Source organism: Equus przewalskii, chromosome 1 (assembly GCF_037783145.1).
Source record: "Equus przewalskii isolate Varuska chromosome 1, EquPr2, whole genome shotgun sequence".
NCBI lineage: Eukaryota > Metazoa > Chordata > Mammalia > Perissodactyla > Equidae > Equus > Equus przewalskii.
In genome coordinates, this window is record NC_091831.1 from 157,359,800 (window position 1) to 157,383,076 (window position 23,277).

The window sequence follows — 23,277 nt, forward strand, 5'->3', positions numbered from 1 at the left end:
CAACAAATGTTAGCTCAGGTGCCAATCTTTAAAAAAATTTTTTAAAAACCCCTCACACTCTGAAAAATTAAAGTTTAGCCCTCTCAGTGAAGTAGGAGTCAAAGAGTCCTCCATCAGTAATCAATTAAAGGTGTCATTGAATTCCCAGACAATAGTACAAACCATCTTATCTCCTCTTTCATATCACACCCAGTTCCCATTTGGGTTCTTTCCATTTCAAGATGTCTCCCATCATTAAAACAATTTTTAAAAATAATTGTAAGCCTCTTCCCTTGACCCCACATCCTTCCTCCAACCATCACTCCCATATATAGAAAAATTTCTTAGAGGAGTTGTTTGTATATTCTGTCTGTACTTCCTCATCTCTCATTCTTTCTGTTGTCATCTTTATTGCTCCACTGAGACTACTTGTCAAGGTCAGCAGTGAACTTGACACATGCCCTCCGAGACATTCTACTTCATATCTGATGAATGGAGTTGCTTTTTACTGAGATGAGACGCTTAAGAGAGGAGCAGTTTTGGCAGGTAACCAAGAGTTTGCTTTCACAAACTCTTTTGCTGTTAAGTTTGACAAGTCCAGACCTCCAGGTGGACATAATGAGTATGCAGTTGGGCAAATGAGTCTGCAATCAAAGAAAAGAGATTTAAGCTAGGTATATAAATTTACTCTAAATAAGACTATAACATGCTAACTAAAGCTAAGTTTATTTGAACTATATCAGTCCACTGTGGAAACCCTGCTTATCTCATTCTTATCAAAACCTTTTTTTGGTAAATTTCTTTTTAAATTAATGCAAATGGGAAAATTAAATTAATTAAACTGTGGTGAATCATGAGTATAATAGCAAAATTTCCTCAAAACTTGAAATTTTTGGTACCATTGATGCAGGCTCGGTGAGTCGAGGAGACAAAATAAAGATTTCTTGGACTCTCAAGGTCTGGCAGTAGTGCTCTTTTATTCAAAGAATAGCATGGAGTAGCATGGGGACAGGACCCATGGGCAGTAAGAGCTGCAGGCATGGGGACAGGACTCATGGGTAGTAAGAGCTGCAGGCATGGGACAGGATCCATGGGCAGTAAGAGCTGTAATGGGTTTAGGGTAGGGACAAATTTATAAGGCATAGGTATGTGAATTATTTCTTTACAAGACAAAGGAAAGATCACGTAAAAAACTCATTCAAATGGTATCGGTGTAGGTGGGGTCTGGTTATTGGGTGGTCCTATAACTTTAGATAAGAATCAGATTGGATCAGGTCAGGATGTCCTATGCTTCCCAGAGGATGATATAGATCAGTATGTAGGGCAGGAGGCCTTGGGCTTCTCCCTGGGGAAGCCTTGATCCTCATCATAAGACCCTCCCTGAACCCATTTGGCTCCAAAATCTTTTGGGAATATGAATGATGGTCAATCTTCTGTAACTGCTTCTGGCTGTACAAGGTCGTAAAGCTGTCCCTAAATGGGGCCATAGGGGAAAAGGTAGGAAGTTCAGGGGACCAGAAGGTTGCACCCACAGAGTCCAAGGCTGATGAGGTGTACAGATCCTCTGGAAACGAGAGAATCATTTGACGAGAAGTGGTCGAGGAGGTGAAACTTCATTGACATGTGGAAGACGAACAATGAAATAGACAACAAATTTTAATAAGAAATACAATCAATATGATTAACCCAATGAATAAGGCTTTGATACTAGTCAAGAGACCTGGACCTGACCAGGAGTCCAACCAATCATTTAGGGAGGGGGTAGGGTCAGACATGGATTTAATTTTGTGGCTCATATCAGATAGGAAGCCAGAGATATTTTGATGGTAGTCAGGAATATAGACACAACATTCTATTTTTATAATGGCACAAGTGCCCCCCTGTGCTGCCGTCAAGACATTCAGTGCCATTCGGTTTTGGAGGACCACCTTACGCATTTGGGATACTTCTAAATCGAGCAGTGAAAGGCTATGTTGTGTATCATTTAATGCCTTCATGGTGAATTTGTTTAGGGCTTCCATGTTCCAGATGACACTTTCGACTCCTAATTGGGGAAGGAAAATTGAGGCAAGATGATCATACCAGTGGAAGACAGAATGGTTCCAGCATTATTGCAAGTTGAGTAGGTTAGCAGGAGGAGATGTAGTAAATGTAGCTCTACCTTGTATCCAGACAAAACCTAGGGTGCATCATCCAATCCATCCAGGCGGCAGCCAAGGCCATAAGTCAGAGCCACATAACCATTGAGTGCTGTTAGTGGCTAACCAATGTATGCTGGGCTGTCTATCCCAGTCAGTCCCAAACCAATCAGTATTTCTTAAGGCTATGATATGAGAACACATATAATGGGAAATTTGTCCCATAGGTCGGGCGCTATTAGGCCACATATCTCAAGTGTGATTGCTTTATTCCCAACATAGACTGGCTTTTGACTGAGTTGACCGCTAGTAGGAGTGAGCCAAATATTTTCATCCCAAATTTGATATAGTCCATCCTGTGTGTATCAATAGGTTGAGGACTTTACCTTTGGAACTCATTGTCTATGATCCATCTGTGACAAGGCAAATCTAGTTAGTATTTGGGCAGTAGAATTGAAGGAAAAGTTTTGATTGTGGCCAGGGAGCTCCCAGGTATCAGAGACGGATGGCCACAAGGAGACATTGTGATTACTAACAGATGAATCTTGTCGAAGGGAAAAGCTAGAAGTATATCCATGAATGTGTACTATAGCTTCTACTGAAACATAATTTTTCTCTCTAAAGTCACCCTCATTTTTACAAAAGACAACCAAATTAAGATAAACTGGTTTGCAAAATAAGTGTAGTTTCAATAAAATTTGGTCCAAGTATTTACATAAGTGCAGCAAGAATAGCAATTGATCATATAGGCTCTTTTAAATCTGCTTTGCTGGAATTTTTTATCAGAAATCTCAGATTGAAATTTAAAGACCTCTTGAGGCCCGAAAGTCAAGCCAAGGACTTTCCATCAGACTTTGCCTGCAATACCTACAGATTTGGGTTGATTCCTCTCTTTTCAAGGTCCCCCCAAATATTGAGGTTCCTTGTACCTGCCAGATAAGCCAGCTTCCTTACTTACCAGGTAAGATTGCTGGAATCTCTGTAAACAAGGTACCAGGCCAATATTTCCAAGTGGCTTTATTCTAGAAAGTCCAATCTTTGTTCCTGAAAAGCTGTCTTGTCATATCTAAGCCTCTATGTTTCTCTCAAATATGACGTTCCAGTCAAAGCCTTGGTAATATAACCAATGTGCCCTGTTATAAGGAGAACAGATTCTCATTGAACTTATGCAAATAACTATATTGCCATGAAATAACCATACTCACTCACAAAGAGTTTCCTAATTCTGGAGGGATCAGGTAGGGAGAAAAACATAAATGTTTCAGTTCTGCTCATAATGGTATAATTTCACTAAATTGCTTTAAGTCATAGTTAGCATAAGCTTAGATCTGAGAAAATAAAACAAAACATCAAGAACAATATTTCAAACAAAAGTCATAAAAATTATAATCATCCTCATCAGTTCATACAGTCCTGTATGATCGATTCTTGATCTTAATCTTCTGTTAGCAGTTTTATGAGGTCATCAGTTTCTCTGTTAGAATTCTGTAATTTCTTACCCAGTTCAGTTTTATAATCTGAAAGTTTGTCAGAAATCTGTAGTTTAGAATCTTGTGTCAGAATCCTTTCCAGGAATTTCTCTGAAGATGGAACATATTTGCAAAAGCAAAAAGCATCAGAGTAAAACAGCAACTATCTGCAAATGACAAAAGACTCAAAAGGGCAATTGACAAAGAAACTTGGCTACTTCTGTGACATACAACACTTCTAGATAATACCTAGAATTATGACTGATAACCAGGACAGATCAGAATTTTAGGAATGTTATAGAATTTTAAGACATCTTTATCAATAGCATTTACTCATATAATACCACCTAAGAAAGTTTATCATTGCTTATTTGACAATGCTTCCCATGTAGTTTAACAGACTAAATAAGCCTAATTAGTTTAGTATTTTCCTCCTTATAGGAAGAGAGAGCAAATTTCTTTGAGAAGTCTCAGGGGCCCTCTGAAAATCCCCAGAGAAAATTTCCTCCTTTTGGGTCAAAAGAAAGCCTTCATTCAGGATTTGAATATTCTTTTCTTTTTTTTTTTTTGATGGAGAAGCTTGTCAAAAATATCAAAATGTTTTAAAACACTTGTTCAAATAGGACACAATGCTCACTGTGAAACAATGCTCAGGTTTCCATTCAAAACGACAACAGAAACAGTCAAGAGCAGTTAAAATAGTCAAAAAATCTTAAGAGTGACCTCTTTCTTTCTGAATATAGGAAATTATTTTAACAAAACATAGATTTTGTCTTTTACGTACAGTTAGAACAGGCCAAAAGTTCAAGAAAATTATCCTTTGAGAGAAAAACCAAACTTTAATTTCTGCACCAGCTTATTTTTAACATTAAAACTCATTTACTTAATTGGATTTACTTTAATCTTATCCAACTTGACCAGGCATAAAACCTCTTTTTGAATTTCTCTTTCACAAACCTTAAACTTTCTTTTTACATTCAGAATTTGTCCCATGTTTTCTTTGTTCCCTTATAGTACATTAGGACAAATTTATCCTTCTTAACCCAACAAACAAAAATACTTCCATTCTTTATACCCTCTTTACTGAAAACATGCATTTTAACTTCCTTATATACAGAACTGTTTTTCCTTATTAATTTCCAGTAGCTTTAATTACATATATTAATTAGAACTTTTAACCCTTAACAGACTCTAGTAAACACTAAAAAGGTAAGCAATTATGAATTGTCTTTTATATCAGCATTCTAAACACTTTTCATAATTTCTAGAAACACGCCACTACAGTAATAGACCCAAACACTTTTAGCCTCTCTGCAACAAGAAGCCAAAGATAGATAACTTAGATATATTTAGCAATAATGTTTCAGTGTTCTATCCAATCCAAAAATGACCCAGATACTCAATAGATTTTTATCATTTAACTTAACTTGGCAAAACTCAAGATTGTTACCAAAAAGAATTTGGAAGCTGTTTTTCCCCAAGTATACAGACCATAAAACAGTTATTGTACCCACAAACTCTTATCCATTTTCATCTATCTAATTCATTTGTTTCCAACAATTATGTTCATATCACCCATGAAAACTTCTTGAGATATTAGACAAAATTAGCCATCACTTAAAGCTATTATTTTGCTGACGAATTTCTAGTAGACAACGTGAGCTTACTTGACTAGTAAACCCAGGCTGCATGCCTGCATCATATCCCAATACTGACAGCTCTGACAAGACTATTTCAATCAAATGAACAAACTTAAATAAGCTTTCATTTACCAAAGGTTAATTCACATCACGTTAGCTTGAAAGACATTGGGTTAATTTCTACTACGTTTAGAATTTATGTAAGTGCTTACTTTAAGCCAATTAAACAGAGGTCTTAATGTTGGCCATACCATCTGGAGGTAAAATACCACACACATATAACATACATCTAGACACACATACACAGAGTCTCCACAGCTATTGTTTTAAAATTACTGCCAAGAATCAGGTACAGTAATACAAAGCTCACTAGATTTGAATCCAAATTTTTTGGGGGCCTTATTATCCATATCTGTGGAGAAGACACTCAAGATGCTAGGTTTTTGGCCAGGACACTCTTTTGGTCATTTTTCCTTTTTTTTTTCTTCAGTCTTAGGAATTAGTGGTGGGCTAGATAGTCCCCAGAGGATTTGCAAGCTCTTTGAGATAAGGGAAATGGGTGGAACCTGAATGCATCTAGAGCTGCTTTCCTAGCCTTACAAGGATTTTCCAAGGATGGTTGCTCTTGATTTCTCAGAAACTGGGTTGTAACTCAAATGACATTATAGGTTGATCTACCTGTCCAACTGAATCATAAAGGCACAGAGAAACCCCTCAAGTTTTCTCCCGGCTGGAGTTTCTGGGGCATAATACATCCAATTGAAAGAGTTTCCAATTAGTTAAAATGCACTTGAGTGGTGAGTCTCCAGGGATGATTAGGGCATTCCCCATGACAGTAAAGCTGGTGTCCAACTGACTGAGGCTGGAGAAAGGGTGCAGAGCCTGACGGTGGGTGTCAATATGGCTATAAGATTTCATCAAGTCCCACTTAGCCAGAGCGCTTAGTCCCTGAGCCAGCACAAGGGGAACCAGGGAAGCAGGAAGCAAAGGCCTGGAACTTGCTGGGGGCTGAGACTCCCAGCGCTGGGGTTGAGAGTTAAGTCCCTGGCAAAAGGTTGTCAATTTTACAGAAGGTCCAGGTTCTGCTCAGGTCCAGCCTGAACTTAACCTCCACTTGGAGACAACAGAGGAGGTGATGAACGAAACAAAGAAAGGAAAAGAAGAGATCAGGCCTCGCCCTCATGGCTTCTTCCAGAGGGTTATCAAGATAAGAGTAACACAACAGTTCCCATGCCAGGGCACACAACCCAGCAGGACAGTTCGCAAAATAAATCACAGGTCTCCTGTCTGCATAACTGACTCAGTAGGTGCCTAAAATACTAGAGTCAAGTGCCAAGAGAGAGGATCCCACTTGGGGTTACTGGCGTGATCAGGCCCAGAACCTAAAGTTGGGGCTCCCAGGGGTGGAGCCTTTGACTCTTTAAAGATTTCTTGTTTCCCAGTTGCAAAGCTCAAAAGGAGACCAAAATGGCCACTGTAACTCTAAGAGAGATGAAAGAAAAAGGTCCATTACCTTGAAAATCCCCCCTGAACATAGGGCAGTGTCCTACCAGTTTTTCCTCCTATGGGATTCCTATGGCAAGGGGTGATGGGGGCGTCCCCCTGCATGGCATCCCTTGTATACCTTCCCTATTATGTCTGGAAGTAATAGGTGCCTGGTGAATGGTCCCAGAGGTAAAAGAATAGAGAAAAATGGTGAGGAATTTTCCACTGGTCTGGGGGACATTCTACCCAATTGCATCCTGGAGCCATTCTCCCAAGAAGGGGTTCCCATACTCAACCAAAGCTAGAGTTTGGTACATTCTTTGAACGGGAGTCCTGATTGGGACTTTCCCGGTTCAGAGTGTGTTCAGGAGCCATAGGGAGGGATGCCAATCCAGCCTTAGGAAAAGAAACCTGCCACGGGAGTCTTGGAGATTGGTGACCATTGTAATGACTTAAGTGATCAACCCGTGCCCATGTAAAATTTATATATTAGAGATAAGATTAGGAAGGAATGGATTAATTCATTCTCCATCACCCTCAGGCTTAATGTACTGATTCTCTTCAAACTGAATGCCATGGTTTGCCCCATAGAGTAGCCATGGGCAGCAAACGTGGATTCATACAGCTGTCTGAGAAAGATCCTGATGGAGAAGTGAATTTAGGTCTACCTTTGAAAAAGAGGAAGGCACAAGAAAGAAAAGGGCACTTACCAGAACTTCAGCTCACAAGCCAATGAAGCAAGATTCCCGTAAGGGCCACCAGAAGAAATGATGCGGGCTTGGTGAGTCAAGGAGCTGAAAGAAAGATTTCTTGGACTCTCAAGTTCTGCTGTTTTTTTCAGAGAATAGCAGGGGGACAGGACCCATGGGCAGTAAGAGCTGCAGGCATGGGGACAGGACTCAAGGGCAGTAAGAGCTGCAATGGGTTGAGGGTAGGGCTCAACTTATAAGGCATAGGTGTGTGAGTTATTTCTTTACAAGACAAAGGAAAGATCACGTAAAAAACTCATTCAAATGGTATCGGTGTAGGTGGGGTCTGGTTATTGGGTGGTCCTATAACTTTAGATAAGAATCAGATTGGATCAGGTCAGGATGTCCTATGCTTCCCAGAGGATGATATAGATCAGTATGTAGGGCAGGAGGCCTTGGGCTTCTCCCTGGGGCAAACTTGATCCTCATCACTATCTGAGGATTAAATCAGCTCAGATCAGCCTTTGGTAAATAGTACCCACCATTTGTGAAGTCAAACACCTAATCTACCCAAACTCATAATCTATCAATGGGAGGAGGCTCCAAGAACTCACAGACTCCAGCTCTGGGGACAAAAATGCAGGCTTAGGGAAGTATAGTGATTTTAACATCCTCACAACTAAAGTTCAACCAATCAAACTGTATCCTACTTCTTTCCTCTTAACTAAATTTGATTTGGGTTATCATTTATTGCAGATAGTTTTGCAAGATATCTTTAATCCTATCTTGGAACAAGGTGGAGTATAAAACAATACAACCAACAAGCCTACTAATATATTTTAACAAAGAGATGGGGGAGGTTGGAGATTAGAAAGGGAAATTCTAAATTTTGGAATTGCTTCCTTGTGAGCCAGCACTGCTCAGCGGTAAGATGCTGGCTCAGTCCTTAAATCCCAGTCAGGAATGTCTCCCCACACCCACCCTGCCGGAATGAATCTCAACACTACTCCCATGCCTGCTCACTAAGCAAACATCTCTTCATGGTTTGGTCTCCTCCCACTTAAGTGAGGGAGAGACTGTGTAGGGCAGGGGTATTTCCCACTGCACATAGTGTTCAATGTAGCTCTTGTTTATAGTGTCGTTTTGGGATTGGTTTGTATGAGTCAGTCCTGTGAGACTGAAAAACTCCAGATGCACAGACAGAATCAAGTGTGGGCCTGTGAGCTGAGGAGGGGATCCAATGTGCTGGGGTAACGGTGCTGCCTCCACCTCCTGAATCCCTTCCTGAGCGGATCGTCTGACCTTTCTGGATGACTTTGTTATCTCAGTCTAAGCGAGAGAAATAACTGTAACTTAACAAATGTAGCTTACAGGGACCCAATGGGACTGCGAATAATGAAAAGTGTCCACGAGTTTAGCTGGTTTATCTTCTACCTTCAGTCTTTTTGCCAATTGAATTAAATGTGGTTCCACTAAAACTTGTTTGACCACTACCTCAAGTTGAAATACTACATAGTGACGATTGTTGGAAAGCCTTTCTCTGTGAGGTTCACTATTTCAGCATTTTGTGGCTGTTCTAAAAGAGTATTACTATCACCTATCAACCATTTTACAAATGATCCTCTCCCACTCCAGCAGACACACACACACTCACACATGCATTCACACACACATTCCTTTCCCAGTGTTTTCTCCTTCTCAGTCCTAGTGTCTAGTACCATTATGACCTCAGGGATTGCCAAGAATCCCCAACTGACCCAATAGTCTATCTCCATACTTTTTCCTGTCTACACTGGAACTTCCAAGAACATGGATTTTTAGTCAGACAGATCTGAGTTCAAATGCTGACTCTGTCATTTACTAGTTGGATGATCTTGAGTATTTCACTGAAAGTTCCTAATGCTTTGTTTGCACCTTATAAAATGGGGCTGTACTGTAGTATCAGTCACCTCACAGTGTTAGATGAGATAATGTAAATATAGTACTTAACACAATTCCTGGCACTTAATCAGCACTTCATAAATGCTGGCTGTTATTTCTTTTCATCTCCTGGGGCAATGCATTCTCTTATAGGAAATCACACCTAATTGATATTGACTACAAGCCCAATTAAATGTGCCAACGATTTTGAGGATCATTTTATTTAAAAAAAAAAAAAAGGCAAAGAAAGAAGATAAATGTTAAAGGAATGTCTCTCAGACCATGGAATCTTACACAATGTGCAGCTATTAGGAGAGAATTTTTTGGGGAGTATAATGGCAAGAAACCTCAAGAATCATATGTGATTAGGTGATTTTTATTCTGTGTTTATCCATAAGGCTGGCTCAGTGTGCAGCCATGGAGACCTGATTGTGATCTGAAGGAACGTTTATAGTCCAAGGCAAGTGAGCAATGCCCATTCTCACTCCTGTTTCCTCACTCCCAGGGCCAGGCTGACTCCACTTGTTCCTGATTCCCCCCAGAATCATTGTTGGGGGTAGGGACTGATAAATAGAGGGAACAGTGCTACCCACCTTCCTTGGGTCTCCAGCACTGATTCCCTCTACACATATACACCCCTCTCCTGCCTCCTCCTCAGCCCTTAGATCATTCCATTCCCACTCTACTTGTGACAGTATCTGGCCACTGCTAAGTCTCAGACCTGATATGTCTGTCCATACAAATAATCCATAATCAATCTATAAATCAAAATTGAGGTGAATTTATTATGAGCCAGATTGGAGGACTAGCCCAGGGCCTTCCTTCTCCAAGGAAGAAAGGGCACCAAAGAAGTTGGGTGTACAGAGTGATTATATACCATCTTGGAACAAAGAGCATACATTACATATGATAGTAATGTCCCTCTTACAATAGTCATGAGATTGTGTTGCTGGCACAGCAGATAGGGGAGCACAGCAGTTCAGTGGCCACAAAGTCACAAGCAGGTCAGTAATAAATCCTTACTTTAGGGAGAGATGCTTATCCTAAAGGAAATGCCAATACGGGAGAAGTTACATCCCTATCTTTAAGGGCATCATTCTTGTCTTTGGGACACAGTAAATATTTAAAGCAGATGTACAATGCATGCTCAACAGGCGTGTCAGGCCCTTGCAGAAAAACAAGGTCAGGCCGAATTAGTTTTAAACCAAATGGCTTCGTGATATACTCCAATATATTTTATTGCTTTTCCTTTATTTATCATAGCCAAAGGACCAGTGTGTGGAGTGAGGCCTGCCAACACTCAGGGCTGAAACAATGCCAGTTGAGCGCTTCCCTCTCTAGCTTCAGTATTCCTGGAAACTCTGCTATTTTGCAGATCCTTTCCGAGAACTGGGCGGTCAAAGAGGAATGTAGAAGCCGGTCACGGGGCTGTTTGAACTACCGGGTGCCAAAATCCAAAAACAAAACAAAAAACTGCCTGAACTTGCTTATCCTTCACTTCCTTCCTCACAAAGCCCTCAGAATTCCTTTCTGTAATTTCCTTCCCCTTTAAGGTCATTTTTAAAAAACTTTTTATTATGGAAATTTTCAAACATGCCCTGAAGAAGAGAGAAGAATATAATGAATCCCCACTTGCCTACGACATGCAACTTAAACAGTAATCAACATTTTGCCCATCTTATTTCATCTCTCCTCCCTCTTTATTAGTTTTATTTATGTGTTTCTTTATTGCTAAAATGTTTTTAAAGCTAATTCTGAATTTATTTTTGATGAATTCTCCCTCTCTCCCGAGTCAAAGCTGGGAGTTGGTCAGAGACCCAACTGGTGAGCTCAGCCCCTCCCCCTGCCTCCCTCGCTCTCCATCACTGCCTCACAGTGGAAATCAGGTGCAAATACAATTTCATAACTCGGTATTTATTCTTCTAATCAATAATCTTGATTTCCTTCTTTATGCCACACACTGTGATAGGCACTGAGAATAAGAAGAGCGCCAGGATAAGAAACTCTCAGTTCAGAGGGGAAAAAAGGAAGCAGAAAAACAATATTGTTGGTTTGGCCTGATAGTTTATAAAGGTACAGCGAGAGTGTTAATTTACTATATAGGCCTCCTTAAGTTTCCATTGTAACTCTAGAGCCATATATTATCCACAAAGCTACAAAATTAACTCCTTTCTGGAAACTTCCTTAAGGAATCTCAGATTGGGCTTTTAAAAGCCTCTACTACTTGCTATGTTGAGCTTAGAAAAATGAAGCCAAAGAAACCCTTTCTGTCAGATTTCACCCGTAGTACCTACAAATTTGGGTGAACTTCTTTCTTCTCAAGCACCCCACAATTTCCTAAATTTCTTGGCTTGCCAGGAGGTGATGTTCCCTACCTCCTGCAAAGCTGGAACCTTGTAAGCCAGGTCCTAGGCAAGTTTTCCTGAGAGGACATGCAGGCATTTGTCCATCATATGGGATTAAATGAGCATCAATCTTAAAAATGACGTTCTGGGCAAGGTCTTGGTTGCATAACTGATTTTTCCATTATATCCTGATAAAAAGGAAGATAAACTTTTACTCAACCTATGCAAATAATTTACTGCCATGAAAAATAGGGGACTTGGTAAGAGTTTCTGAATTCTTGGCTGAGTGTGTGAGTCAGTGAGAATCAGGTATCATTTAAAATTATTTATTTCAGTTTAAAAAAGCAGAATCTAGTAATTTGTTATGGATTATTGCGAATTTAAGAGGAAAGAAAAAACCTCCTTTAAATATTCAGAATAGGACATTAAAACAACATTAACATTAAGGTAGAACATTAAAACTATATTCCAAACAAATAACCACAAATTTCCCTTATCAGTTCATTTGACACAGCTAATTCTTGCTCTCGTGGATCTTGAGTTAGCAGTCTCATGGAGCTGTCTGCTTTTTGACCAAAAAAATTTCTGGAAATCTTGACTCAGTCCACTGGTTTGGTATGAAAATTGTCTAAGTGACGTTAACTCAAAAGCCTGTACTTAAGAATCTATGCTGCAAAGTGTCAATAGATGGAAGTTTCTGGTACAGTCTTTTCACGAGGCTCTGAGACTGTCTTTCTTTGTTGAAGACACAAATTCTGACTTGTGGTTTATAGCAGAGGCTTCAGGCAAACAGTAGAATAAACTAAAAACTACCTGCAGGTGACAAAGCTGTAAAATGCCTGTGGTAAATTTACATCTGATAATTTTCAAATTTGAAAATTTATGAAGATTCATAAAAAGAATAATGCAACTTTCAAGGAAATCTAGTTGTTCAAAACCAGATAATAAAGCCATTTCAAAAAAGTTTTCACACAAAATGTCTCTAGAGATAGTTATTAAGCCTATTTCAAAGTCAGTGAATGTTACTTGTGCTGCTTGACAACAATGAATGAACATAATTTTTATAGAGGACACAACTCAGATTGTCAGTGAGCTGGCTTCTTTCCTAGCAGAGGTGTAGGCTGTGAGAAGACAGAGAACTTGGCAAGAGGGATCCGTGGGCTACAGGTAAGCTTTGGGAGTAGCTTCTGTAGACTTTGTTGGTTCTGGAAGTTCTTGTTGCAACAGAGTGGGGTGGTTGTGGTCTGTTTTACTGATCATATGTTATTAACAAAACTCCTCCAACATTACAGAAGCTGCCAAAATCACTCAGTGAGAAAGAACAAGACATAGTGTGATAACTCCCCCAGAGGGTTGTCTGCCAGGTGGAGCCGGGGCTGTGCAGAGCCTGAACAGGTAAGGACCCAGATCGGGGAACTGCAGTGATTAGAGAGGGGATGAAAGGATTCTAAGAGTCCAAGATCTCACAGAGGTGAGAAGGGTCTGTTTCTATGGATTGTGAGCAGGTTTATGTGAGTTCATTTTAAAAATATGAACTGCTATGATTCTTAACAATAACGAAAAGATCCATCTTATATGTGCAAGATTGTTTTGGACATAGATGGTAACCAATTCTTCTCTAGATCCATGAGAATCGACGTCAACTGGAACAGACTATCAGGGGCAAGGCAGAGAGAAGGAATAGGGGGTGGAGCCTGTAGACTAGGGTCGCATTCCTGTTTTGCACCCAGGACCTATAAAGCCTTACGCAAGACATTTAACATCCTGAGGCCTCGGTTTTATTGTAAAACAGGAGAAATAGCTGTAGTTCCTCTTATTTGGTGGAGAAGTTATAAGGGTCATAGGAGGTCATTTATGTGAAATGAACTAAAATGTAAAGCCACCTATTTAGGTCCCCAGATGGCCTAAACAACACCTTTGTATGGATTGGAAGAAAACCCCGTCCTCTGGGTGAAGTCAACTCCGTGCCATTTTGTACAGTTTGTTGAGCAGAGCAGGGGTTAAGTTTCAGTCTCTACTCACCCTTGGCTGGCCACTCTTGAGCAGAGCAGAGACATCAGAACTGTTTCTGCAAGAATTGTACCACATAATACAAGGACGCATTCACTATCAAGATGTTTGCCGAATACCCTTAATAGGCCAGGTCCCTTTGTCTTTGGTGGGTAAACTGATGCTGTGCTCTGCACACAATTGAGCACTCTGGGATCCTAATGGAAGTCAGTGTTTAACTGTTGAATCATGTCGAATAACATATCTCTCTCTGAAAAAATGCCTCCCCCTACTGCTCCCACCTTGGACTTTAGTGTATCTGGTGGGCATGTGAGTGACAAAAACTCTGGAAAAAAAGCCAAGGGCTTATTGGGGACCCACAGCAGAGTTGGATTCCTTATTAGTAAAACATTATTCAGTATCCTTTCCGCTCTTTTGTTTCTGTGTCTCCCATCCTAAGAAACTCTTCAAAGCTGGGGAGCCTCCTCCCCAAGGTTGACCTGGATTCTGATATCCAGTCAATTGTAATTAGGCAGTAGCAGCCATAACTGCAGAATGAAGGGAAAGCTACTCTGTGTACAGAATAGCAAGACCCCTGACCATTACTAATTCTTCTAAACCAATGGTTCTCAACCATGTCACCAGATCCAACCTTCCACAGCAAGCATGTGGTATGTCCCCTTTACCATCTTGATGTGTAATTCATAGATAAAACACATTTACCCACATAAACTCAAGCAATCCATCTGCAGAGTCTGAGGACTCAAAATCATTCCTCCAAAGATTCTCTCCTGTCATATCAGTTTTTCCTCTCTACTTGGTCTTTATTATCAGTAAACAAGTGGTTATTTTTCCCATATTAAAAAAAAACAAAAACAAAAACTAACCTTCTTTTGACACTCATTCTCATGCAGTCTCATGACTTTAGATACCTAGTCATATGCTGATGTGTCCCAAATTTATTTCTCCATCTCAAATTCTTCTGAACTCTAAACTCCTATATTCACTATATTCAACTGCCATTTGACACCTCAACTTGTCATTTTAACATATATGTTGAACCTAACATCAACACAGGGTTATGTGGGGTGGGAGGAGACTGCTAGGATAGGCACTAAAATGTAAGTAACAGTCTCAATGAGAGTCTTGTGTGTGTTTCTCTATACTATTATGTAAAACTTCTGTAATGAACAGTAACACTTCAAAAAAACTCATTTTATTTTGAAATAATTATTGAAGCGTTGGAAGTTGCAAAGGCAGTACACAGAGGTCCCATGTACCCTCACTCAGTTTCTCTTAGTGGTTATGTCGTATGTAACTATAGTATAATGTCAAAACCAGGAAATGGACATTAGCATAGTGTGTGTGTATGTGTGTGTGTGTGTGCATGTAGTCCTATGTCATTTTATTTCTAGTGTAGATTCATGTAACCACCACTGCAGTTAAGATACAGAACTATTCCATCACCATAAAGATCTCCCTTGTGGTATCTCTTTATAGTCATATCTGTATTACTATCCCCACCATCCTAACCACTGGCAACTGCTCCTGTGTTTTCTGTGTTATATAAATGGAGTTATAAAGTACATGACCATTTCATTTTTTTTTTCCACCGGGCACAATGCCTTTGAGATCCATCCAGTTTGTTTTGTGTATCAGTACATTCCTTTCTATTGCTAATATTGCTTATCTGTAGTGTCTGAGACATTAACCTCTTCGAGTCTCTTCACTTGTAACATAAAGTGTCAGTCTATATGAGCCTTAATTCCTTCTCTGAGATTCTAGGGTATATGTTTGACTTCTGAAAGAAGCAGTGAGCAATGTTAGTAGCTGCAGTTTTCGTATATGTTATTTCTAAATAGGAAAATAGCATTGATTAGCTAATGAGAATGTTTTGGTAAGTGCTATGCAATAGCAATAATAGTAGGAATAACAACAGTAGCTAATACATTTATCCTTTTATATGCAGTTTCCTTTTCTTAAAAATTTTTTAGTGTAGTAACATTGGTTTATAGCATTAAATAAATTTCAAGTGTATGTCATTGTATTTCAATTTCTGTGTAGATTACATCATGTTCACCTCCTAAAGACTAATTACAATCCATCACTATATACATGTGCCTAATCACTGCTTTTTCCCTCCTCACTCCTCCCTTCCTCTCTGGTAACCACCAATCTAGTCTCTGTTCCTATGCATTTGTTTATTGCTGTTTTTATCTGCTATTTATGAGTGAGATCATAAGGTATTTTTTATCCCTCTGACCTATTTCACTTAGCATGATATCCTCAAGGTTCATTCATGTTGTCACAAATGGCCAGATTTCATCTTTTTTATGGCTGAGTAGTATTCCATTGTATATATATACCATATCTTCTTTATCCATTCTTCTCTTAGTGGGCACTTAGGTTGTTTCGAAGTCTTGGCTATTGTGAATAATACTGCAAGGAAGATGCGGGCCCATATATTCTTATGCATTTGTGTTTGCACATTCTTTGGATAAATACCCAGCAGTGGAATTGCTGGATCATATGGTAGTTCTATTCTTAATTTTTTGAAGAATTTTCATACTGTTTTCCATAGTGGCTGCACCAGTTTCCATTCCCACCAGTAGTGTATGAGAGTTCCATTTTCTCCACAAGCTCTCCAATACTTGTTATTTCTTGTCTTGTTAATTATAACCATTCTGACAGGCATGAGGCAATATCTCATTGTAGTTTTGATTTGCATTTTCCTAATAATTAATGGTGTTGAACATCTTTTCATGTGCCTGTTGGCCATCTGCATATCTTCTCTGGAGAAATGTCTGTTCGGACTTTTTGCCCATTTTTTAATTGGGTTGTTTGTTTTTTTTGGTTGTTGAGATGTATGAGTTCTTTACATATTTTGGATATTAACCCATTATCAGCTGTAGGGTGGCAAATATCTTCTCCCAATTGTTAGATTGTCTTTTCATTTTGTTGCTGGTTTCCTTTGCTGTGCGGAAGCTTTTTAGTTTGATGTAGTCCCATTCGTTTATTTATTTTTTCCATTGTTTCCTTTGCCTGGTCTGACATGGTACTTGAAAATATACTGCTGAGACCAGTGTCAAACAGTGTCCTGTCTACACTTTCTTCTAGGAGTTTTATGGTTTCAGGTCTTACATTCAAGTTTTTAATCCATTTTGCATTAGTTTTTGTGTATGGTGTATGTTAATGCTCTACTTCATTCTTTTTTTTTTTTTTTGAGGAAGATTAGCCCTGAGCTAACATGTGTGTCCATTTTCCTCTATTTTATATGTGGGATACCTGCCACAGTGTGGCTTGATAAGCAGTGTGTAGGTCAGTCCCTGGAATCTGAACCAGCGAACCCTGGGCCACCAAAGTGGAGGGCACAAGCTTAACCACTAAGTCACCAGGCCAGGCCCCTCTACTTTCATTCTTTTGCATGGGGCTGTCCAGTTTTCCAAACGCTATTTATTGAACAGCCTTTCCTTTCTCCATTGTGCATTCTTGGCTCCCTTGTCAAAAATTAGCTGTGCATAGATATGTGGGTTTATTTCTGGGCTCTCGATTATGTTCCATTTATCTGTGTGTCTGTTTTTGTGCCAGTACCATGCTGTTTTGGTTACTATGGCTTTGTAGTATATTTTGAAATCAGGTAGTGTGATACCTCCAGCTTTGTTCTTTTTTCTCAGGATTCTTTTGGCTATTCGGGATTACATGCAGTGTCTTTTATAATGTTCCCAACATCCCTATGAGGTAAGAGCTATTATTATTCAAATTTAGAAGATAAGAAAACTGTAGCCTGAAAAAGGAAAAAACAAAAATAAAAACGTGTGCAGTCTAAAGGTTGTATTTGGACCACAGACTTAGGTCCTTTCTTCATATTTAATCAAGCATTTATTTCAAACAACTGCTAATAGTAACCAAACACCCCAATAGTAAAGAAGCAAGTGAATTGTGTAGTTGAACATATTATCACTGCTGACTCTATCCAGCTGCTGGTTTCAATGGATGATTCTTTATTTCCTCCTCATGTTGCAAATAGACCTCACCAGAAGGAATGGGCAGAATAGACACCAAAGAGGGATAACACAAGCAAATCGCGAGGGTGAAATGCAATAAATGCCTACCACAAAGTGAGAGCTCAATTTTGGTTAGTTGTTGTTATTATTACTATTGTAAATCATCAACATGAGCACTGCAAAGGGTCAGCCTGATAGACTTTGCACATCATGGAAGCAGTTCCCAGACCACCATTTGAAAATTCCAGCCTGAATGACAAAACAAAACATCCTCATAAAGGGTATTGTTTATGTGTAGAGAGGGTTTTTCTGGTGCTTTAATAATCTGCAGAGTGCTTTTAAAAATATTATCTCATGATGTCACTTTTAGCTAAAGAAGTGAATAGAATTAACATTGGAACCCTTCTGGTTTTACTCACCCAAGCTACAGGACTGATGGTGATGGTGCTACCTTGACTATTGTCTTATTTAGGGTTAAGTTATCAGGTTTGCAAAATCTGAATATTCCTATGGGAATGTGGTTATTCATTGGGGTTGGAAAGATGGAGTGGAGAGTGGAGGGCTGGGATAGGCTTCATAGGTAAAGATAAGAGGAAATTTGTGATTGACTCAGATATTCCAAATCTTCAAATGAAGACATGATACAGTTCTAAAATGTGACAAGCAAAATGACCACGTTGGAGAGATGAACTAAATAAAAGACCAAGATCTTGACATTCCAGAAATGATAGGAAAGGGCTGAAGGAAGTACATGTGGAGAATATAAGGAAATGATTTGGTTTTAAATTCACAGGCAAAGGCAGGCTGTATAAACCGCAGGATAGTGGGTGTAACTCAAGAGAAGAAGAATTGATTGCCAAAATAAAACTATCTGCAGTTTCCCAGGCTGGAGACATTTCCTGTCTTGGATGTCTGGATCTACTTCAAAGTGTTTGTGGGTGCAGGAAGGAGAACTGGCTGAGCATGTTTATTCAGTGCTGGATAGGGAGAGTGGAAGGGAGCGTGGGCTTAGGAAGTAAGCCTGGGTTTAAGAGTACATGGACCACAAGGAGCTAACCATTCTTCTGCGGACCAGCATCCAGGGCACTTCTCAGAGAGAAGGAAACCCTGGGAGGGAAGAACTTGTTGAACAGGAAAACACAAGAATCTTTGAAGCTATTTGGGTATGTAGGTAAGTCACAGTGGGTGCCCCAGGGAACAGCATGAGAAACTCTCTCTCTTTTTAAAAAATTTAAAAAAATTTTTTGAAGTATTTTCAACTTTAGGGAAAAGTTACAATAATAACACAAGGAACTCCAGAATACTCTTTACTCAGGTACATTATTGTTAAAGACCTTTTCTCACATTTTTTGGATCATATTCTTTCCTTCTCTGTAAACACACATGTACACACATACATATAATCAATATTTTGAACAATTTGAGAGTAGGTTGCATACATCATGCCCCTTTTCTCTGTAATATTTCAGGGTTCATTTTCTAAGAACAAAGATATTCTCTTTAATCATAGTACAATTTTCACATTCAGTATATCAAACATTGATACAATACTCTTATTTACTCCATAGACTATAATCTAATTTTATCAATTGCCTCAATAATATTTTTTTAATAGTAATTTTTATTTTCTAGTAGGGAAGGGATTTTTATTTTCTTTGATAGGGGGATGAGACTGGCCTAGCAGGACAAAGATGCATGGTCCTCTCGGCTCTCATTAGGATCTTTATAAGTAAAGGAATCCCAGTAGATCAAGTCAATCGTTTGGTTTTCTTCGGTTTCATTTTTATTCTATTTTTTCCCTGAGAGTATAAAACTAATCAGCAGGAAATACCCAAATGCTGAGAGATCTTTAGTAGTAGAAAGGATCTGGCATGAGAAGATGTAGTTTTAGCAGGGTCCTGAGATGTGAAATTGGGCATCTCCCCATCTTCCTTGGCCCCACTGGCCTCAGCTTAGGAGTGAGAATGGACTATAGCACATTTTCTATTCCTTTTGTGGGAAGGATAGGGAGAGTAATAGATACTTGAATAAGCAAAAGTGAATTTGGGCTAAAAACAGAGAAATGGTCTCGTGGTAAACCTAGTCCTTTATTGAGAAAAAGATTTTCTACAAGAATTTCTCTCAAGGAAAATGTGACACTATACTTGCTTGTTTTCTCAACCATTCTCTTGGGTTATTTGGAACTAAATTCTATTTAAGAGGCAACTGATATCAACTTTCTTAACTGATTCCTCATATGTGAACCAGTTTCAGAACTGCTTTCCCTGGTCATCTTCCTATTCTGCAGGATCCATACGTTATTACACAATGACAGGGAATGTGGTGGGGAGGACAGGAGAAGTGGGAAAAGAATGAGAAAGGACCTTTGCCTTGAGGGGGATGGAGAAATGTGGCAAAGGGAGAGGAGACTCCAAAGACAATGCTGTCAGGGTTTAGGGTGTCGAGGGTCTCTACTGGAGCCAAGTTTCATCTCAAAAGTCAGTCCTTCCATTTCCTTCCTCCTCTCTAGGTAAAATGAAGCTGACTTTGGTGCAGATCTTTTTCATGATGTTGCTGCTGTTGCTGGGCCTGGGGATGGGCCTGGGGTTGGGGCTTCAGATGGCTGCAGCAGTCCTGGAGGATAGTGATCAATCACTGAATGACTTTTGGTCCAGTGACTCACAGGAGAAGGCCGAGACCACTAAGGAGGGAGATGGCACCCGAACCACAGAAACCCTGCTGCTTAGCAACAAAGGAGTGGTTCAACCTGTGTGGCCAGAAGAGACTATCCTCGCTGAGGATGAAGTTGGAGGAAACAAGATGCTCAGAGCTGATGCTCTCTTTCAGAGTGACAAAGACTATCTTAGGCTTGACCTGATGAACAGGGAATGCAATTCCCTAATGGCACATAAGGTGAAGAAGCGCAACCACACATGTATACCTGAGTACACATTCATCCATGAGGAACTAGATACAGTCAAAGCTGTCTGTAAGAATCCTGTTGTTGCCTGTGATCTCAAGGGAGCCAAATGTCACAAAAGCTCCCGTCCTTTTGATTTGACATTCTGCAAGTTATCCAAACCAGGCCAAGTCACTCCTCACTGCAATTACCTAACTTTCATTTTTGAAAAGTTCATTATTATATCCTGTAATGACATGAAGGTCAAGATAACATGAAGGTCTGGACAATGAAGCAACTTCTCCTCCTCTTCCTCTTCACCTTCTCTCCTTCCTCTTCCTTTCCACTTCTTTCTCACATTGTTTCTTCCTCTTAGGTATTCTGCAAAAAGGTTCTGGGAAGAGAAACCAGCCTATTCTTTATCATTTTCTTCTGAAAATATTATTCTTCTTTGCTCTCGGGTTCACCCAACTTGCATTTTGTTCCTGGAATTATAGGTGGCAGAAGAAAGTAATGATGTCTAGTCTCTCTAGGTTCTCCATCTCTTGGATCTTATCTCCTGCCCTGGAAAGAGATAAGTAAAGAACTGCTTGGTTTCTCCTGTGATCCTGGTCATCAGTCTGCTCCTTGCTCTGTTTGTCTTTGGGTATGGATTACATGAGTTTAATGCATCCTTTACCCATGTTCTTCCCTGCTACCCGCCGTGAGCCTCTAGGATAATCACGTCAGCCTCCTGGGCTTTCCACACAGCACTTCTCTGCTATGGATGCAAATTAAAATGATTCTATCTGTGACTGCATCTGGAGAACCATGTGAATTGGGTTTCTTTTTCTGAGTTTGAAAAAAATGTAGGGCCTAGGTGTAGGGGTCTGCTGGTAAGGTGCTGTGGTGCTGCAGACCAAGATAGAACATGTGCTGGGGCAAGCCCAGCACTCTTTTTCTTGAGCCTCCTCAATACTTTTTCCTTTCCTCCCATTTTGTACCAACTGCCTCTTTCCTTTCCTTCTTTTCCCCCTCTTCCCTCTGTTGTCCTTTTCCTCTTCTTCTTGGGCCCCATCTGTTCTTCTTCTGGATCTTTTTAGAAATTCACTCAGCCAACACTGATCATTTATGCTATGCCAAGTAAGAAGATGCTGGTCCTATAGTCAAAAAGTCGGGCATAGGGGGTTGGAGGGAGAGTGGGTCAAGAGAGTGATGAGGATAGACATTAAGAGAGAGATATTTTTTTCCAAATTAGGTCCAGAAAGTAGAATAGTCCTCACATTAGGTGCTCAATAGATGTAGAATGAATGATATTGGAGGTAGTCTTATTTTCACTCAGCCTCTCCCACTTTTTTGCACTGAAGAACAAGAAAGTCAGTGAAAGAATAATTTCAGCGGAGAAGAGATTGGATCTACTCAAGCTATGGATTTGAATAAATAGAGGATGTAAGTGGCTGCCCTCAGCTTATTTCCTCTGAATTCAAATCTATCAAGAAATGCTGTAGTTAAAGATGTATGGGCGCAGGAGGGAATCAGAGAAAATGGCAATGGGGATTCACCGGGTGACCGACTTTGAGATTTCCTCCCCACTGAGATTTTTCTCTGTTTCACCTTCCTAGACTGTAACACACTTGAGAGTTAGGGACATACACAAATGGGAGACTGGTTGGAAGAAAAGGTTTGTCTTACTCTGACCTGACTTTTATTTCCTGTTCTTTCTTCATTCATTCCCCAATTTTCTTTATCCTCACAGGCAAGTAACCACTTAAAGGTGCTGCCTCTGAGACTCCCCTGATTCAACCTTTCCCTTCATACCTCTGACTCACCTCTCTTGGCAATGATCTTTTAGGAACAGTGTTGTTGGGAAGGAAGTGTGTCTGCATCTATGGGCTGCCCTGACATTTTAGAGGTGGATGGAAGAATGGTGGGAGGTGAAGACTTGGCCAAGTCATATTTCTACTCTTCCTGATGGGGAATCTCTTTCAGGGGAAACAGACAAAATATTACCTAAGGCAAGGGAGAAAATGAGAAGTGAGGTGAGAGGAGAGGAAAGAAGGGTAGATGTCAGAGAAAACCAGCCATATGAGGAATTTGTCCAGTAGGTAAACCAAAGGCATTTAGGGATGGGAATGGAATATGAAAGAGTTCCAAGTCTGACTTCTTAACCAAAAGCCAAAGGATCCATTGTATGGAATGAACTATTAAGAGGCTGGAACTACCAAGGAATTGAAGCCTACATCTCTCTCTCAGAGAAAAGACTACATCCTCTTCTAGGGTCCCACCAGTGTCTCTCCTGTAGGTTCTCACACTGTCCAGTGAATACTCCTATCTCCTCCTTCCGGTCGTCACTTTGGACAAATCTCAGTGGTCAGGCTTTTATCCGACTGTGGAGACTATCTCAGGAAAGCAACCTAAAAAACACGCTGCGGGCTCCTAGCAGCTCAAGAAGAAAAACACAGCTTTCATAGATAATGTAACATGTAGATGAGATGTTGTGGATACCTCCCTTACCAGGGACAGAAAATAAACTCATTATAACCCAAATTCTGTCTCATTCACAAAACTTTCACCAAATCCTGCAGCTCTGATGTAGTTCCCTCTTTGTACTTCCAGTGAATATGCTTTAGCCCGTACAACAGGTCCTCAGTCCCTCATCCACTGTTCCTAAATCCCTACAGCTTGGAAAACTGAAAAGTTTTCTTTCAAAGTGGCTCCAAAACTCATTTAGATGTGAAATCTGCCTGCATGAATGATGCAAG

At 40.0% G+C, this 23,277-nt stretch overlaps 1 protein-coding gene and 1 long non-coding RNA gene across 3 annotated transcripts; both read left to right on the top strand.

The window, feature by feature from the left end:
* Positions 1-12,698: 12,698 nt before the first annotated feature.
* Positions 12,699-17,465, top strand: LOC139077379 (uncharacterized). The gene is made up of 3 exons (XR_011529840.1): positions 12,699-12,832; positions 12,958-13,060; positions 17,329-17,465. It is a non-coding gene; the product is annotated as an uncharacterized lncRNA (long non-coding RNA).
* Positions 17,466-18,684: 1,219 nt separating this feature from the next.
* On the top strand, positions 18,685-23,062 carry RNASE10 (ribonuclease A family member 10 (inactive)). 2 transcript variants are annotated; one of them, XM_070584870.1, is made up of 2 exons: positions 18,685-18,821; positions 20,168-21,335. In XM_070584870.1, exon 2 carries the CDS (start codon positions 20,173-20,175, stop codon positions 20,812-20,814), a length of 642 nt encoding a protein of 213 aa, XP_070440971.1. In that variant the 5' UTR covers positions 18,685-18,821; positions 20,168-20,172; the 3' UTR covers positions 20,815-21,335. The 2 variants fall into 2 exon arrangements, with proteins under 2 accessions (XP_070440971.1, XP_008539483.1); XM_008541261.2 differs by having other exon boundaries at positions 18,694-18,829; positions 20,168-23,062.
* The last annotated feature ends 215 nt before the right edge of the window (positions 23,063-23,277 follow it).